A 14,694-nucleotide genomic window follows, 5' to 3' on the forward strand; every position below is an offset into this window, starting at 1 on the left:
TTGTATAGTGGTTGTACTTATGTAGAAACTTGTATCTGAAAATCAGAAATGTTGTGTCTTTTCTGAGAGCAGACCCTCATGTGCTTGCATTACGATAGCTAATAAATAGCTATCATGCATGACACAGATTTCTTGCAATAATGCATGAGAACAGCCCTGATCCACATAGAGACATGCATTACTGGGACCGTGTTGGGGCTGTCTCCTTTGCTCCAGTGATTTTCCATCTTCATGATACGTACCTATTTTTATGGGGAGGTTCAGACGAGGCAGTGCACCATTTCCTGGAGGCCACAGGGTAAATCAGGATGTGCCTCACTCCGGGCTTCAGCCTGCAGCAACTTCATTTCTAAACACTTCTGTTTTTCTTCTTTTTGTCTGCCTCCGTGTTGCAGATTGCAAATACACATGCCATGCTCACTGCCGAGATCTGGTGCACCTGGGCTGCCGGCGGAATGGGAAATTAATGGACTGCCTCACTGCACATGGCACCTTACGTGGATCTGACGGCGATGGTCAGGTAATAGGTCTCGTGTGTGTGTAATTACTGTTGTCTCTAGTCAGCTCTGTAATGAAACGTGGTCTGCCTGATTCACCTGGCTGCTTGGGAGTTTTGTCACACTTAAGCATGGCCAGCAGCGCTATGGTTTTGCAGTGTGACTGCTGCCAGCTGGGTCACCACTCCTCCAATCAGTTTTCAGCTAAGCTTGCTGAGAATCATCTCACAAAATGCTATTTCTCCTGTAGGTTTGGCTGCCCGAGGCAGGTGGCTGGAGCAGAACAGATGTGTGCTGGGGTGAGAACCTGCAGCCTGGGCTGCCTATTAGGCTGTCAGCTGTGCCGTGGAGCACCTGGCAGTGAGATGGGTGACCCAGGTGTTGTGTGCTGCTGAATGGAGTGCTGTGGGACTGCGAATGGAGCTAAGGGCTTGGCCGTTTGTGACCACTAAATGATGCTTCTGGTTTTGACTGGGTTTGGTGTAGTTTTATCATGCCTCTGCCAGTAATTTCACATTTCCTGAAATTCCCCAGCAGCTTCAGTTTGTTGCAATGTACTCCCCTCACTTAGACCACCACATTGCTTCTCACCTTGTATTTCACCCTCAGTGTCAGCGCCTTCTCCCTGCCCCTCCTTCCTCAGTGGAAGCATCAAAGCAGCACATGACTGCAGGAAGGTAGGGATCCTCCATGAAGGAGCTTCACGCAGTGATAAAGAACCATACATACCGTTAGTGCTCTGGTAGAAGTTGCATTGTGCTAATTAGCTCTTGCCTTTATCCATTTCCAGATAATTTACCTTTTGTCATCCATAAAAGTCCACCCACACTTAATCAGGTGTTAAGCCATTGGACTTTCATGCCAACTAGTTGAAACTTCTGAGAGTGTATCAAAATATCTCCATGCCCTTGCTAAGCTTGCCAAGCATGCAGCAGACCAGCACAGAACTTTATCTGGGAAAAAGGCTAAATCTGTTTGCTTTGCAAAATTATTCTGGCATTCTGTGGATGGAGTGTAGTCTGTAGGGTTTTAATTAGACTTGGAGCATGCTTTGGAAGCAAGTCTTCCAGTTGTCCTCACTTAACCTTGTTTTGGTTTGTATCAGCAGGTGGTCTCAGAGTACACAAACTCAGTTCATTTTCAGGTTGAAGTTAAACTGCTGAAGTCTCTGCAAAGGGGCACTCTGATGTGCTCCAGCCAATGATGGCCATTCGGCCCACAGGAACAAGACTGAGATTGTCTTAAATAAAACCACTGAAGTCTTTACATTGATGACTCTAGGTTCTCAGCACCGTACCAAATTGCTTTGCTTTACAGAGTTGCTCCTATTGCACCACAGGATTTGTTAACGTAGGCGTAAGATGTTTGTCACAGAACAGTCCTCAGTGAGAAGCACACTGATAAGTGCTCCAGTGAAGCCTGCTTTTGCTTTGTCTGCATTATGACTTTGAAAATCACATGGTATGCAAAACCAGTTGATTTTGCATCACACTATGTTAGCAAAATGCATTATCTGCAAAGAGCATGCATGTATTTGGGGATATCTCAGCCATACAGTGAGCATCCACTGAAACTGTGATGGGGTTACAAAGAACTGCTGGAACTCTGTGGAATTTATGGAGAGGAATGCCTTACTAACAACCTGTGTAGTCTTGCCAGGGACTGGCCAGATAGCAGTATCTCTGGAATATAGACAAACTGCTTGACTTTGCTAATAAGCAAAAAAAGCCCTGACGTTTGCTGTTCTTTCTATATGTGGATATATGTATACACACATACATATTTCATTATAAAAAGGTCTAGGAAATTTAATTATGTAGCTGTTTGGAGAGATAGGTAAAACTATGTGGCTAAATACTTGTAAACAAAGCTCACAATTTCACAGATACTGCAGTTACCCAATAAAAGAAATACACAGCTCAGGTGAAAAGGGGATGGTGTCTAGCTAATTCTCTGGCCTTAAATGGTTCCCTCTCAAAGACATTTCCTATAGAGATTAAAGCAGAAAAGAGAGAAATACCCTTTGTTGTCTCACAACAGCACCCTTGGGAAAAGCGGTGAGAGAGCTGCCTGTCCTCCAGGAGCAAGCAGAGGTCATGGGTGAGGAGAAAAGGGAGAGTGCAAGAATGAAAAACTCTGGGTCTCTGTGAGCACCAAGGCTGCCACTGAATGTAACTGGAGCTGAAAGTAGTTTCAGTTCTTTCTACTCAGAGAGGTGGGACTCTTTGACATCTCTTTTCAAAAAAAATATGCCCTTTGGGAAGAAAAGAGACAGTACAAAGCAAAACATCACTGTGCAGATGTGTTCAGCTCTTGATTAATAACGAAAGCTACCATTGAGATTCTGATTGCTCTCCCATACTCGCTGTTGGTAGTGGTTCGTTTGCTGTACAGCGTGCATGTTTTTTATGGCTTGTATATTTAAGATCTCTATTAAACCTGATTATGCTTGGTAGTAGTTGAAAGGAAAAGAGGAAGACTAAATGTTTTGGCAGGCAGAGCATAGTTTCATTTTTGCCAGTGACTGGGATTGATTTCAAACCTGGAGCTGATTTCAGTTCCAGTTGTGTGCATTGCTCAGGCTGCTTTTAAAGAAATCCATTTCACATAAATAAAAGCCATGATAAAGTATATAAGCTAGAAATTGGTCCCAAACTTTCAAAGCAAAGTTCTCTGCAGCCTTCCTTCACAGTGTGAATATTGCTAGTATGACTTTGTGCAGTGCAGACTTAAATGATAATGTATATGTGTATGTAAAACATAAATGGCAACATTTTAAGAAGTCTAATTTATTATATCAGATATTTGGACTTCTTTAATAGTCTCTAGAGTAGGTATGATGAGAATGCAGCAGTTATCCTCTGGAGCATTTATCCACCAGGTGTTCCAGAGCAGGCTGCATAAACTCTTAGGTCAAGGATAACTAAGACAGTTGTTAAATACTTCAATTAGGAGAAAGGCGACAGTTGCATTTAAGCAGAGAGTATTTTTCTTAAATTAAAAAAGGTGGGTTTTTTTATTTGTTTGTTTGTTTGTTTGTTTGTTTGTTTTTAAAGTATCTATTCCTGCAGGAAATGCCCCATTTTTGCAGACGCTGCTGGCTTTATATCTTTTGATGACAGTTTTAATACTGCACACAGAAGGCATTAAAACCCAGCGAGTTTTCCTTCTCCCACCATCACTGTTCTCCAGCAGAGGGCAGGGAGCAGAGTACAGCACAGCCCCTCTGCCCACAGCTGCTCCCAGCCCCGGGCTCTGCCGGCAGCTCTATGCTCCTTCTGCTGCCAGAACAGCTCTTACTACCCGCAGCTGCCCCCCTACCCATCTCCTGAAGAACTTATCTGAAAAAAAAAAAAAAAAAGCAGCAGAAAGCACGTTATTGTGTATAGACAAGTTATTCTGACCATCTCTTTCCAGTCTGTGGGTTGGAGGTTTTCCATCCCTTGCCAGAAAGGGATATCTTGCTGGAATTACCGTGACTTCAGGTTTCTTGGAGATAACTTCTTCTCCCATGTGGTATTTTTATTTTGGCAGAATTTGAGACTTTTTTTGTGTAGTTGCCTAGGATTCCAGATGCCTGACAGTTCAGGCAGCTCTGCTTTACCTAGCTCTCCAGGCACTCAGAAAGCTTGGACATCTATGCACAATTCCAGCCCCACTTGGATTTGCTTGAAGCCCAACAGTAAAGGTTGGATGGGGCGCACAGTGAGTGGACATACCTGCATCATCATAGCACTAAGTGACATATTATGGGAATTCAGATGTCTAACAGGGCAGGATTCAGCCTGATGGCACTTTATGGGAATTTACAGCCCACAGAAGAAACATTTTTTTTCTCCTCAAATTCCATTTAAAGTCCTTGAGTAATAATACCCAGGTCTGACCTTTCAGACAGAGAGGTAGCAAGTTCTCTGTTCAGTGGACACACAGCTGAAATCCAGAGATCAATTCTTGGTTGTTTATTAATCAACTCCATTCAAACCACTGACTTTCTGGCTGCATAAAAAGAAGCAGACAAGGCTTCAAATTACAGGCAAAAACTGCTCTTAGACCAGAGGAATATTGCAAGTGAATATCTCATTTTTGCAGTTTTATGGTGTTATATTCAAGAGATTTGTATGAGCTCCTCAGGAAACAACACACAGTGCTTCTCCAGTAATGCCACCTTCAGCTTGAAATATTGTCAGCTATTGTTATAAGATCAATGTTATTCCTTCAGCATGTATTTTAAATACACATTGTTCTTACCACAAACATCTTCCACAACCATTTCCAGTTTGTGCTGTCAGCGTTGTGCCACATACATGTTGTAAAATACTGACTGCATGTTTTTATTGCAGCAGTCTTCTTCCTTGTCCAAAGCTATTAATATCTTCACAGGACCTCAGCAGGCTCTGCAGAGCACAGATGATCACGTTACAGATTTAATAGAAGTAATATAGGCTTGCACGTCCCATGTGTTCGAGTGGTTTGCTGATATTCAATTCAAACGCCATCGCCTAATGTTGCTGGAGAAAAAGCTGCAGGAGAACCAATCTTGTGAGACATTGTTTTATGTGTTATGTAGACAATACAAAGTGACATAGATGCACACCAGCACCAGGGGTGGCCAGGTTCTGCCTGAGCAAGCAGGGGGAGCTGGTATCAGGTGAGGGTGCTGTGAGTTGTGCCAATGATGGCTTGCAGCAAGGAAATCTGAGTACATTCTTTTTGTTATCTTTTGGATAGTTATTCAACATGCAGATCGGGCCAGTGATCACCAGTGTTTTTTATGGGGCATGTGTAGGCAAGCGGTTTTTGGCTGCTTGCATTGAAATGTGCGTGCTTAAAGAGAGGTATTTTGCTGTTGTCACAGAATCACAGAATGACTGAGGCAGGGAGGAACCCCTGGAGGGCCTTTGCTTCAACCCCTGCCCAGCAGAGCCACCAGAGCAGGGTGCCCAGGCCCACATCCAAGCAGCTCCTGAAGATCTCTGAGGAGGAGATCCCACAGCCTCTGGGCAGCCTGTGCCAGTGCTCTGCCACCAGCACAGTAAAGAAATGTTTCCTGAGGTTCAGAGGGAACCTCCCGTGCTTCAAGTTGTGCCTATTGCCCTTTGTCCTGGCACTGTGCACCACTAACAGAAGCCTGGCTCCATCTTCTTTGCATGGAGACAGAGGCCAACAAGAATCTCATGGAGTGCAACAAGAATAGCTAAGTTCTACACCTGGAGAGGAACAGCCCGAGGCACCAGTACATGCTGAGGACACCCAGATGGAAAACAGCTCTGCAGGAAAGGACTTAATAGTCCTGGTGAATACCAAGTTGAACATAAGCCAGCAACATGCCCTTACCTTTAAGAAGGTTGATGGTGTTCTGGGCTGCATTAGGCAAGGTATAGCTAGCAGGTCAAGAGAGGTGATCCTTCATCTCTGTTCAGCAGTGACGAGGCTGTACTTGGAGTGCTGCATCCAGTTCTGGGCTTCCAGTATAAGAGAGACATGGATGTATTGGAGAGAGTCTGACAAAGGGACACCACAATGATCCTCCTATGAGGAGAGGCTGAGAAAGCCTGGATTGTTCAGCCTGGAGAAGAGCTGGCTCAAACAGGGGTCTCATCAGTGAGTGTGATGGTTTGTGTGAGATGCCCATTTGCTTGGTGATAAAGCACTATCCATGACAGTGCCTTGTTCAACCGTCAAAACTTGAGGAATGAGAGAAAATGAATGCTGGAAGGGGAAGTTGTGAATGTGGGAGCTGATGGCAGCTCCCATGGGTCTCTGTCCCTCTGCAGAGGCCTACATTGATTTTTTCTTGAACATCCTTGTGAAATAGATGACAGACAAACAGCTAAACTTCTCCTGGAAGTCAACCGTAGATAGGATGGCAGTCACTTTCACCCCTCCCTTCACAAGCTGCCTGATTATTTACTTCACGTCCATAAAAATACATGGATATATATTCATATACCTCAACCAAAGTGAAGTTATCAGTAGCACAGCAGTCATGTCAGAGCTGTCTTAATCTATTAATCCACAGGGGTGATAGTTTTCCAAACAGGGTTCAAAGAAATATTTCGTATCACACACATTTTATTGTGCTTATTCACCAGGCTCATTTTATTTCACATTTGAGAGTTCAGGAAGGAAGCTGGGCTGGAATAATGATTGCAGACTGCTTAATTCACCCCATGTGGGTCTGCCCTAAGCAAACAACAAGATGGCAGCAAGGCTGATTAAAAGAAAAAGTCAAAACTGTTAGGATCTTGGAGTGAATTGGTGTAAATATTTTTGAAGCTTCATTCTCTCTCTCTCTCCTTTTTTAACAGTATCAGGCTTCTTTTGTTGACTCATGGTGTTAGTTGCTGTTGGAAATTTACAGAGATTACTGCTGCCTTTTGACTCAGTGCAGGAAAGGCATGATGCAAAACCTTCCCTGGTGGGGAAGGAAGGTGGGGAGTGGTTTTTGATTATTTTCAGTGATAACGTTGCTGGATAAAGGTATGAAAATATTTGTTCCCAGTCTTTGATCCAAGTGGTTTGCCAACCAGCAGCCCCACAGATAGCTGTCAGAAAAACAGGTAGAGAATAGAGCCTATGTTGTTCTGATGCAGTCCTGTTTATCTTAAAAGAATGTAAAGCTTTGCTTCCCCAAGAGCAGGGAATCAAACAAAATAAGGTTAGTGTTGTTCTGCACTGATCATGGCTTCCTCTTTGTGAGAACACTGCCTAAGAGCTGCTCTTGGGGCTCTTCCTTGGTGGCTGACTCTCAGCCTTTGGTCTGAGTCCAGAGTCCTTCTCCTCTTGTGTCCTTCTCACCAATCTGTGAGCAGGGGAGCCCACCTTCATAAGCTCAGTTTCTCTGCAACTTGGCATATTTTATCAGTGCTGGTTTCTGTCCTTCCAAGAATCATGTTGTACAATGAAGCTCCATTCTCATCTGTGCTTTCTCACAGGAAACGTGGATAAGAACTTACGTATTCCCTGTTAACTCTGCAAATAATGGGTATGAATGCGTGAAAATTCAGTAATGCAGTAATGTTAGTGCTTCAGTGTATATACTGGGAAGGAGAAACTGTGACCAGTTACTATGTCATTTAAAGGCAATGACAGTAAAATGATCATACTAAACTAGTGGGGAACAGTCCTTCTGTTCCTATCCAAACCATAAAGGAGTGGCTGGCTTTCCTGGAGTGAAAACATACTGGGTTCATGACATAACTGTGGGGGACGTCAAGCAGTAATCAGTTTGTCATCTCTCCTTCACTGTTTTTATTAAACCTGCTCAACCTATTTAACCTAAGCCTCCAATCCTGCAGCATAGCTTTCAGTCTTGCACCTCTGGTTCCTGTGACCAGATAGTCTACTGCAATGCAAAAGAAGCTGCCCAGATTTGAAAGACTGTTGTGTTTCTTCTAAACACAGAGCTAGTGCTCCAAAATGCAGATTCCTACTAGCTTTTTAGATCTAATGTGTTCTAAAAAGCATATGCTGGTGATCAGTTATTTGGTTTTTCATTTCCTCAAATATTTATTTCACAAAAAACAATACTTTTGAAAATGAGATAAAGTCTTTATTGTCACTTCATTCAAGATAAACATTTTATATTATGGCTGGGATATTCTGGATAAGATTTCGGTTCCAAGGGTCGCTTTGCATTGATTGCCTTTCAGCTATGACCTTCAGATATCTTCAGATTTATGCTTCTTTTGTTTCTACTCTTGTTTTGGCTTGCCAAGAAAAGAAATTCACATACTACTTGGAAGAAAAAAGGAAGAAAATGAGAGCTTTGACATACTTGGTGAATAAAGTGTATTGTCTTGGAAACAGTTTGCAGGCAGTCTTCAGCTGGTCTTACACAGGACAGCCTACAAGACTGTTCCATCTATGCATGTCCAGACTGGGGGTTGCAGCTGCTTCCATTTCCCTACCTGTCTTGATTCAGATTTGAACCACCTTCACAGTCAGGAGTCAGTGGGGAGGTCAGCAACCCAAAGTTATGGGGGGAGGAAGCTGCAAGGTGGAGCGGTGTTGGTTTTCCTTGAAAAGGTACCTAGCATCCTGAATCTTACTCCTGAAAGTCACTCCCGTTCTCCATGACCCAGTTCTTGATCAGAAGGCCTCTCTGTGGGTTTCAGATCAGCACCTGGTGCAGGTGATGCTGCAGCCATACTACTTGCAAGGCAGAGGTGCCCTGAGAAACTGCCCAGCAGTTTGCCTGCCCTGTGTGGATATTCCAGCAACAAAAAAGGACAAAATTGTATCTGTCCTTTACCTTTGTGATGAAAACTTTCATCATCAGACCCCAAGAGGTCTTGAAGCGTATACACTACAACCAGTGCCATCAGCCAACGGAGAGCAGCAAATCCCTATTTAAAGCATTTTGCCTGCTATGTGCTGCAGTCAGCTGGATAGTCGGATAAAATTATTTGCTTTAACTAAATTGTGTCCTGTGCTGCTCCGCCTCATTCTCTGCCATTGCTTACAGGTGTGTGTGTAACCATGGTCAGTCTCTTTTCAGGTTTTGTCTTCTCTGACTGCGTTTGTTTACAGCAAGATAAGTACAGTCATTGATTATTTTGCTTTACAATCCTGAATGAGAACAAAGCAGTGGTGATAGTTACCATGAGGCAGCAGGATGAGATCAGCATCCTGTCTAAGGCTGATCTCACCTAACTGACTTCAGGATAAAATTACACCGTCTTGATTTCCCTGAACTTTTGTATCACTGCAACCTTATCAGACAATATTACAACATTTTTCTTCAGGGAAGACTGGCCTGTAGTAAAGCTGACCACTGCTGTTACATCTCCCATCGCTCCTGAATTTATATTTAGAGGAATGTTTCTCTGAGTACACGCTCTGCATTTTCCGTTTGCACAATTCTCTCCCTGCAACCTTCCTCTTGCCATCATAACAAGTATTTTCCTTCAAATAACCTTGGAGAGATTTCTTTATCTGCATATATGACTAATCAGCAAGGTCTTATGATTATTATAAAGCAATTTGTTGGAGGTAGGAATTAGAGCATGAAACTGGGACCGAGGAAACCAGATTTGCAGTCGTTGCTCTACTAATGACTGATTAGATATGGCCTTCAGCAAGTCAATTTGGTCTCAGTTTTCAGATGTGCTGATTTAATTTTTAGTCTCTCGCCTCCAGCTTTCTTTTCTTCCTTATTCCAAGAGGAGGGAGGTGCTCATGGTATGCAAACCTGGTATTTCACTCTACCTCAAAAATATCTCAGTCTGGGGAGTCAGAAATAGAAAACGTTTTTGGAAATGGTGATGTTGTGATTAATGTTCCTTGCCTATCTGCTGCTCCTAATCACACAGAGAACTAACTCTTTGTTGCGAAATACTGTGGGCAAATAAATGCAGTGTGTGGCACGCCTGTGTGTCAGTGGCAAGCAGAGTTCTATTCCGAGAGCTTGATTGTTTCTGAATTTGTTTCTGCTTTACCCATACTTCTGAAATCAAGTACTGCTGAGTGATTCGTAATGGCATATTCCTGAGTTTGTCCAAGAATCTGTAATCTGGGGAAGGAATGAAAGGATGAAGATATGATAAGCTGGAAAGTAACTCAGCACAAGAAAGGGAGAGGAGTAAGATCTCTAGCAGCTGCATTTGTGAGTTATGATATTACTGAGTTCTTTATATTTTCTCCCACAATTAGCAGATAAACCTAGGGAGTGGAACAATTTCTTGGGCTGAACAAATATGAGAAACAAATTTTGGAAATACCTAGAACCCCTGTTTCCAGCTATAACCAGGTATCTACTGTCTGTCCGAGAAGTGTCCCTAGCATTATTTGTTAGGTAGATCCTAACTTTGTGGCGGTAGGTGCGCACTTCTTTTTTCCCTCTTCTGAAACAGGCTGGGCCTCCTCTTCCTCCTGCTCTTCATCGCAGCCTGCCCCAACCCCTGCACTCCAGCCTTCTCGAATTCTGGCAGAAAGAGCTGCCCTGGGTGCTGGGACAGAAGAACAGAGATCTTTGCCTGAGGAGAAAGTAAGAGAGAAACAGAAAAGCAAAAGGGATGCACACAAAAGCAGCCTGGACTTTTCCCTCTTCTGCCCATCTCCTATGACAGAGACTGGATCTCCCAGGGCAACCCTGCTCTTGGGGGTGAGAATCATTGCATTGTAGAAGACAGTGAAAAATGAGATGTGGGGTCCAACAGAGTTGACGAGAGCAGAGTTTAGCTACATCAGATTGAGTTTCAAAAACAGTTTGTAAATATTTATGAACTGTCCTTCTTTTTTTTTTTTTCATCAGCTCACACTTTTAAGCCTTCTGTAGACTGCGGTTGCCTGCTGGAGACTCAGCACTGTGTGCCCTGCAGCACTCCTGACATTGGGAACAGGAGCTGCCCTGCATCCTGAGCCAGACAGAGAGGTCAGCAGAGATGGGGCCTCTGAGGCAAGGGGAATGTGCCTGTCTCGATCCCACCCATCCCCAGGCCACCCTAACTAACATTAGTTGGCAATTGTCCCTAATACCAAGGGCTGAGGCAGCATTTCATAGATGAGTCCTTTAGATTGTGCTAAAGCAAAGTGCTTATGCATTTGGAGCAGTATTTCCTGGTCATTCCACACTCTTCCTCACACTTTTCATTTCTTTTAAGTCACCTGTGGGTTTTGGCTGCAATTAAGAAGGAAAAATGTTCTGGCAGTTCTGCTGCAGTCAGATTTGGCAGTTTCGCCTGTTACTTCCAGTAATTATCTTCATGTCACAGCTACGCCCTCAGTGCCAGCTTTAGGGAAACCTTCCACCTTTCTGGTGTTTTAATGAGGAAATGGATTCTTTAGGAAGTTGCTTGTCTCCAAGAACAACCCTTTCTTTGTAAGCACTCTTGCCTGTGGTCTTTTGGAAAATACGCTGATGTGAAAGTCCTGTCTGTGGCTGACCTGCTGGCAGGATGCTGGGGGCAGCGGCTGCTGCATTCCCTGCAGTGTCTGCAGGGCAGCTGCGGATGCTGTCAGCTGGCTGAGCCACAGCAGGCAAACTTCTGCCAGCAGCAATGCGTGGAGCGACAGGGCCTCCCCAAAAAGCAGATGCTGATGCAGATGTTAGGGCTGCAATGACAAGGACTGCTGCCCTGTGAGCAGTGTGGGATCTGTGGCAGGAGATTACTTCCAGGATGTGGACCTGAAATTCCAGGGGAAGGCTCTCAGTGCAGGGGTGCCTCCTCATTTCAAACCCTCACTGCCATAAGCCTCTTATAAAAGGTTTTGCAGAGTTTTCCTGAGTTAATTTAAAAGCAAGTCTTTGAAACAGATCGTTTTCAATAAAACTCACTCCAAACAAGAAAGTGGATGCAGCATGCATGCAGCAAAGAGTGTGTGCTCTCTAGTGTTATTCTGTCAAGGTGTTACATATAAGTGATGTTTCTGACTTCTTTTGAAGTTTGTGAACAGACTGCTTGCTCACTGATCGCTTTCTGTCCTTGTGGTACAACCCATTCTTCAGTTATCCCGTGACTCGCTAACTTGGCCACATCAAATGAGGAGAGGAGCAACCTCAGTATTAAGTTCACTGTGCACATGGGCTGTAGATCAACCCACAGCCCTGAGCTGCAAAGGCATAGCCTCTGTGATCATGTGTGGCTGGCTTCTCTCCGGACCAGGCACTGAAGGCACCGAGTGCAGGTGGAGGACATGGGGGTTTTAACAGTTGGTGTTGGTGAGATTGCCTTTACTGCTCAAGCAGATCTGCAGTCCAGGTGGCACATGGCAGCAGGCAGTGATCCTGGCTCCCTTGGGTAGTGCTTTGTGCTGCAAAGCACTTTGTGCTTCTCCCCTGCAGTGTGGTTTCCAGTTCCTGACTGGAACCTCCCTGCACTGGTGTCACTGAGCAGTGTCAATACCCCACAATTTGCTATCCTCTTGAGGAGCTCCATTTCATCTCATGGGATGGCTCAGTGAATGAAGCAGCTGCTCTGCTGGGGCAGATTTCAGACTGGTGCTATGAAAAAAAAAAACCAAAAAAACACAGCAAAATTGGTTCCAGTTTATCCTAGCAATCTATGCCCTAAATTGAGGCTGTTCAGCAGCTGCTTCATCAACAGCTGAGCTGTCTTTGCAGGGACTAGGACACCCTGGGAAGGGGCAGAATGGATGGACAGCCAAGGGCAGGAATAGCTGCTGGTGCCCAACCCTCATCTCCTTTCCCACTGGTGTGACTATGGGGCAGCTCTTGGCGTGGCAAAGAAAACCAGAGTTGTGGGTGAAGTCTCCAAGAGCCTGTACAGAGCATTTCTATGTCAGTAGCAGAAAAGAAAACATGTAGAAACAAAGTGTTCAAATGTTGATGGAAAACAGCTATATTTAGCTGCTCTAAAAATTGCCCAGTGTAAGGCATAGAGGAAATGTCTGTGGCAACATACACCCCAATGGTTTCACCTGTTGCAGTGCTTCTTAAGCCTAGAAATGTCAGTAAAATAAGTAGCAAAGCAGCTAAAGCTTCCCCAGAAGAAGTGCCAGCAAACTAAGCTCACTTGTTGAAGCAGCCGTTGCTGAACTATGAATTGACCTTGAGCTGTGTTGATTTACTGTAATTCAAACCATCTGCACTCTGAAACAATTAAAGCCTTCAGATCTCCGAGGAGTTTCCTTCCTCTGATTATAACTTATGTGCTGTGGTAGGACAACAAGGGTAAACAGCCAGTCAGCATGGAGCTCCATGCCTGCCTCTTTATGGCACCGTGCACAGTGCTGCTCCGTTTCAAGCTGGCTTTCAAGTGGAGAGTGCAGCATATGCTCTGTGCCGAGTGCTGGAGTCAGAGGCTGCAAACAGCACGGGATGGACACATCTGCTGCACCTCCGCTGCCTCCTCCCCCAGCTCTGCCTTGAAGATAAGGCAGGAGGTTGGACTCGATGATCCCCAGAGATCCCTTCCAACTGGTGTGATTCTGGGATTTGGTAAGGGTTTCTGTAAAATAGGGGTCACTCTGCATAGGCGGTGCTGAGCTCTGACCCGCTCCCCAGCAAAGCCCTGGTTCGTGTGTCTCACCCACAGCCTCCTCACTCCTGACAGTGGTGTGTCCGCAATGCTCGTGTCCCAAACCTCTGACCATGCTGGAAGAAAAAGGATAGGATAACGGTTACGAGTTTGCTTCTGAGTTCATCTCCTTTACCACTGAGATTTTATATCGCTTTCCAGGAGCTCAGAGTTTACAGCTCTCTACATCCTTAAAAAATCAATCTGTGCCCATGACCTCCATGTTTGGACATCGCTGCGGTGGGAAAATACCAGCCACTGGTTCTGTAGGATCGCTCTAGAATTTGTCACAGCCCGCAGCTGGCAACATTTCACATTGAAAGCACTGCACTGTAAATCCTGTTTTTACATGTTCATCCTCCATTCCTCTCCATCCAAATGATAACAGCATCGAAATTTGGAAGCCTTCCTTTTCAAATCACAGTGAGGAACAGTTGTCTGCAATTCATGAATGAGAAATTTATTTTGTAAGAATAATGTGTTTCTTTTCTGATTTTGGAAAGCAAGTTTAACAATATAAATGTTCGCAATGACTGTAACAATTAATTAGTTTGCTTTTAAAGCTAAGTAACAAGTAGCTGTAGCATAGCCTCGTAGCTAAGCACAGCCTCTGAGCCAGCCATGACTATGCTGGAGACAGGCAGTGACCCTGGCCTCCAACCAGGAGCGGCACAGCAGCTCTGGTCCCCATTTCTCAGCACTGTCCCCCCTGAGGGCAGGCTGTGTCTCCACACACATGTCCCTCCAGACACCAGATGTGATGGCTGCAGGCAGTGCTCCCTGGAGAGGTGTCCCACTGCCACCTCGGGGTGGTTTCTGGAGCTTATGACCCCTGAGCACGTCTGGTTTGTTTTGAAGGGAATGCATGGATTCGCTGTAAAAGAGGTCCCAACAATGAACTGAGGCGTAAAACAGACTGTCAAAGCACCCAACCCTGGGACAGGACGGGGAAGTTGAATTATTTGATAGTGTAGGTACAACTTCTATAAATTCTGTGTCATCTTATTCATGCTGTATATAAAAGGCTATCTATCAACAACAAGACAGAAGCGTATCATATGCCAGATTTATGGCTGCCTTTGTGACCTTGGTACTGACCCGTGTCCAACCAGTGCTGGAGACCAGAGGAGCAGTGAGGGCCTGGGCCAGGTCCTGTACACGGGGCTGCAGGGCTACAGGCAGTCGTGAAGGAGGTATTGCCTAGCTGAGGAGTGCTT

At 44.8% G+C, this 14,694-nt stretch overlaps 1 protein-coding gene across 3 annotated transcripts in view; it reads left to right on the forward strand.

The window, feature by feature from the left end:
- The window catches only part of RASSF3 (Ras association domain family member 3), a 101,934-nt gene that overhangs the window by 27,534 nt on the left and 59,706 nt on the right, over positions 1-14,694 (forward strand). For all 3 annotated transcript variants that reach the window (XM_090138350.1, XM_090138344.1, XM_090138347.1), the window contains exon 2: positions 396-520. In XM_090138350.1, coding sequence (XP_089994476.1) covers positions 396-520 — 125 coding nt within the window. The remainder of the gene's footprint in view (positions 1-395; positions 521-14,694) is intronic.

The sequence above is a fragment of the Phasianus colchicus genome, chromosome 1, assembly GCF_987193195.1.
Source record: "Phasianus colchicus chromosome 1, bPhaCol1.hap1.1, whole genome shotgun sequence".
Taxonomy (NCBI): Eukaryota; Metazoa; Chordata; class Aves; order Galliformes; family Phasianidae; genus Phasianus; species Phasianus colchicus.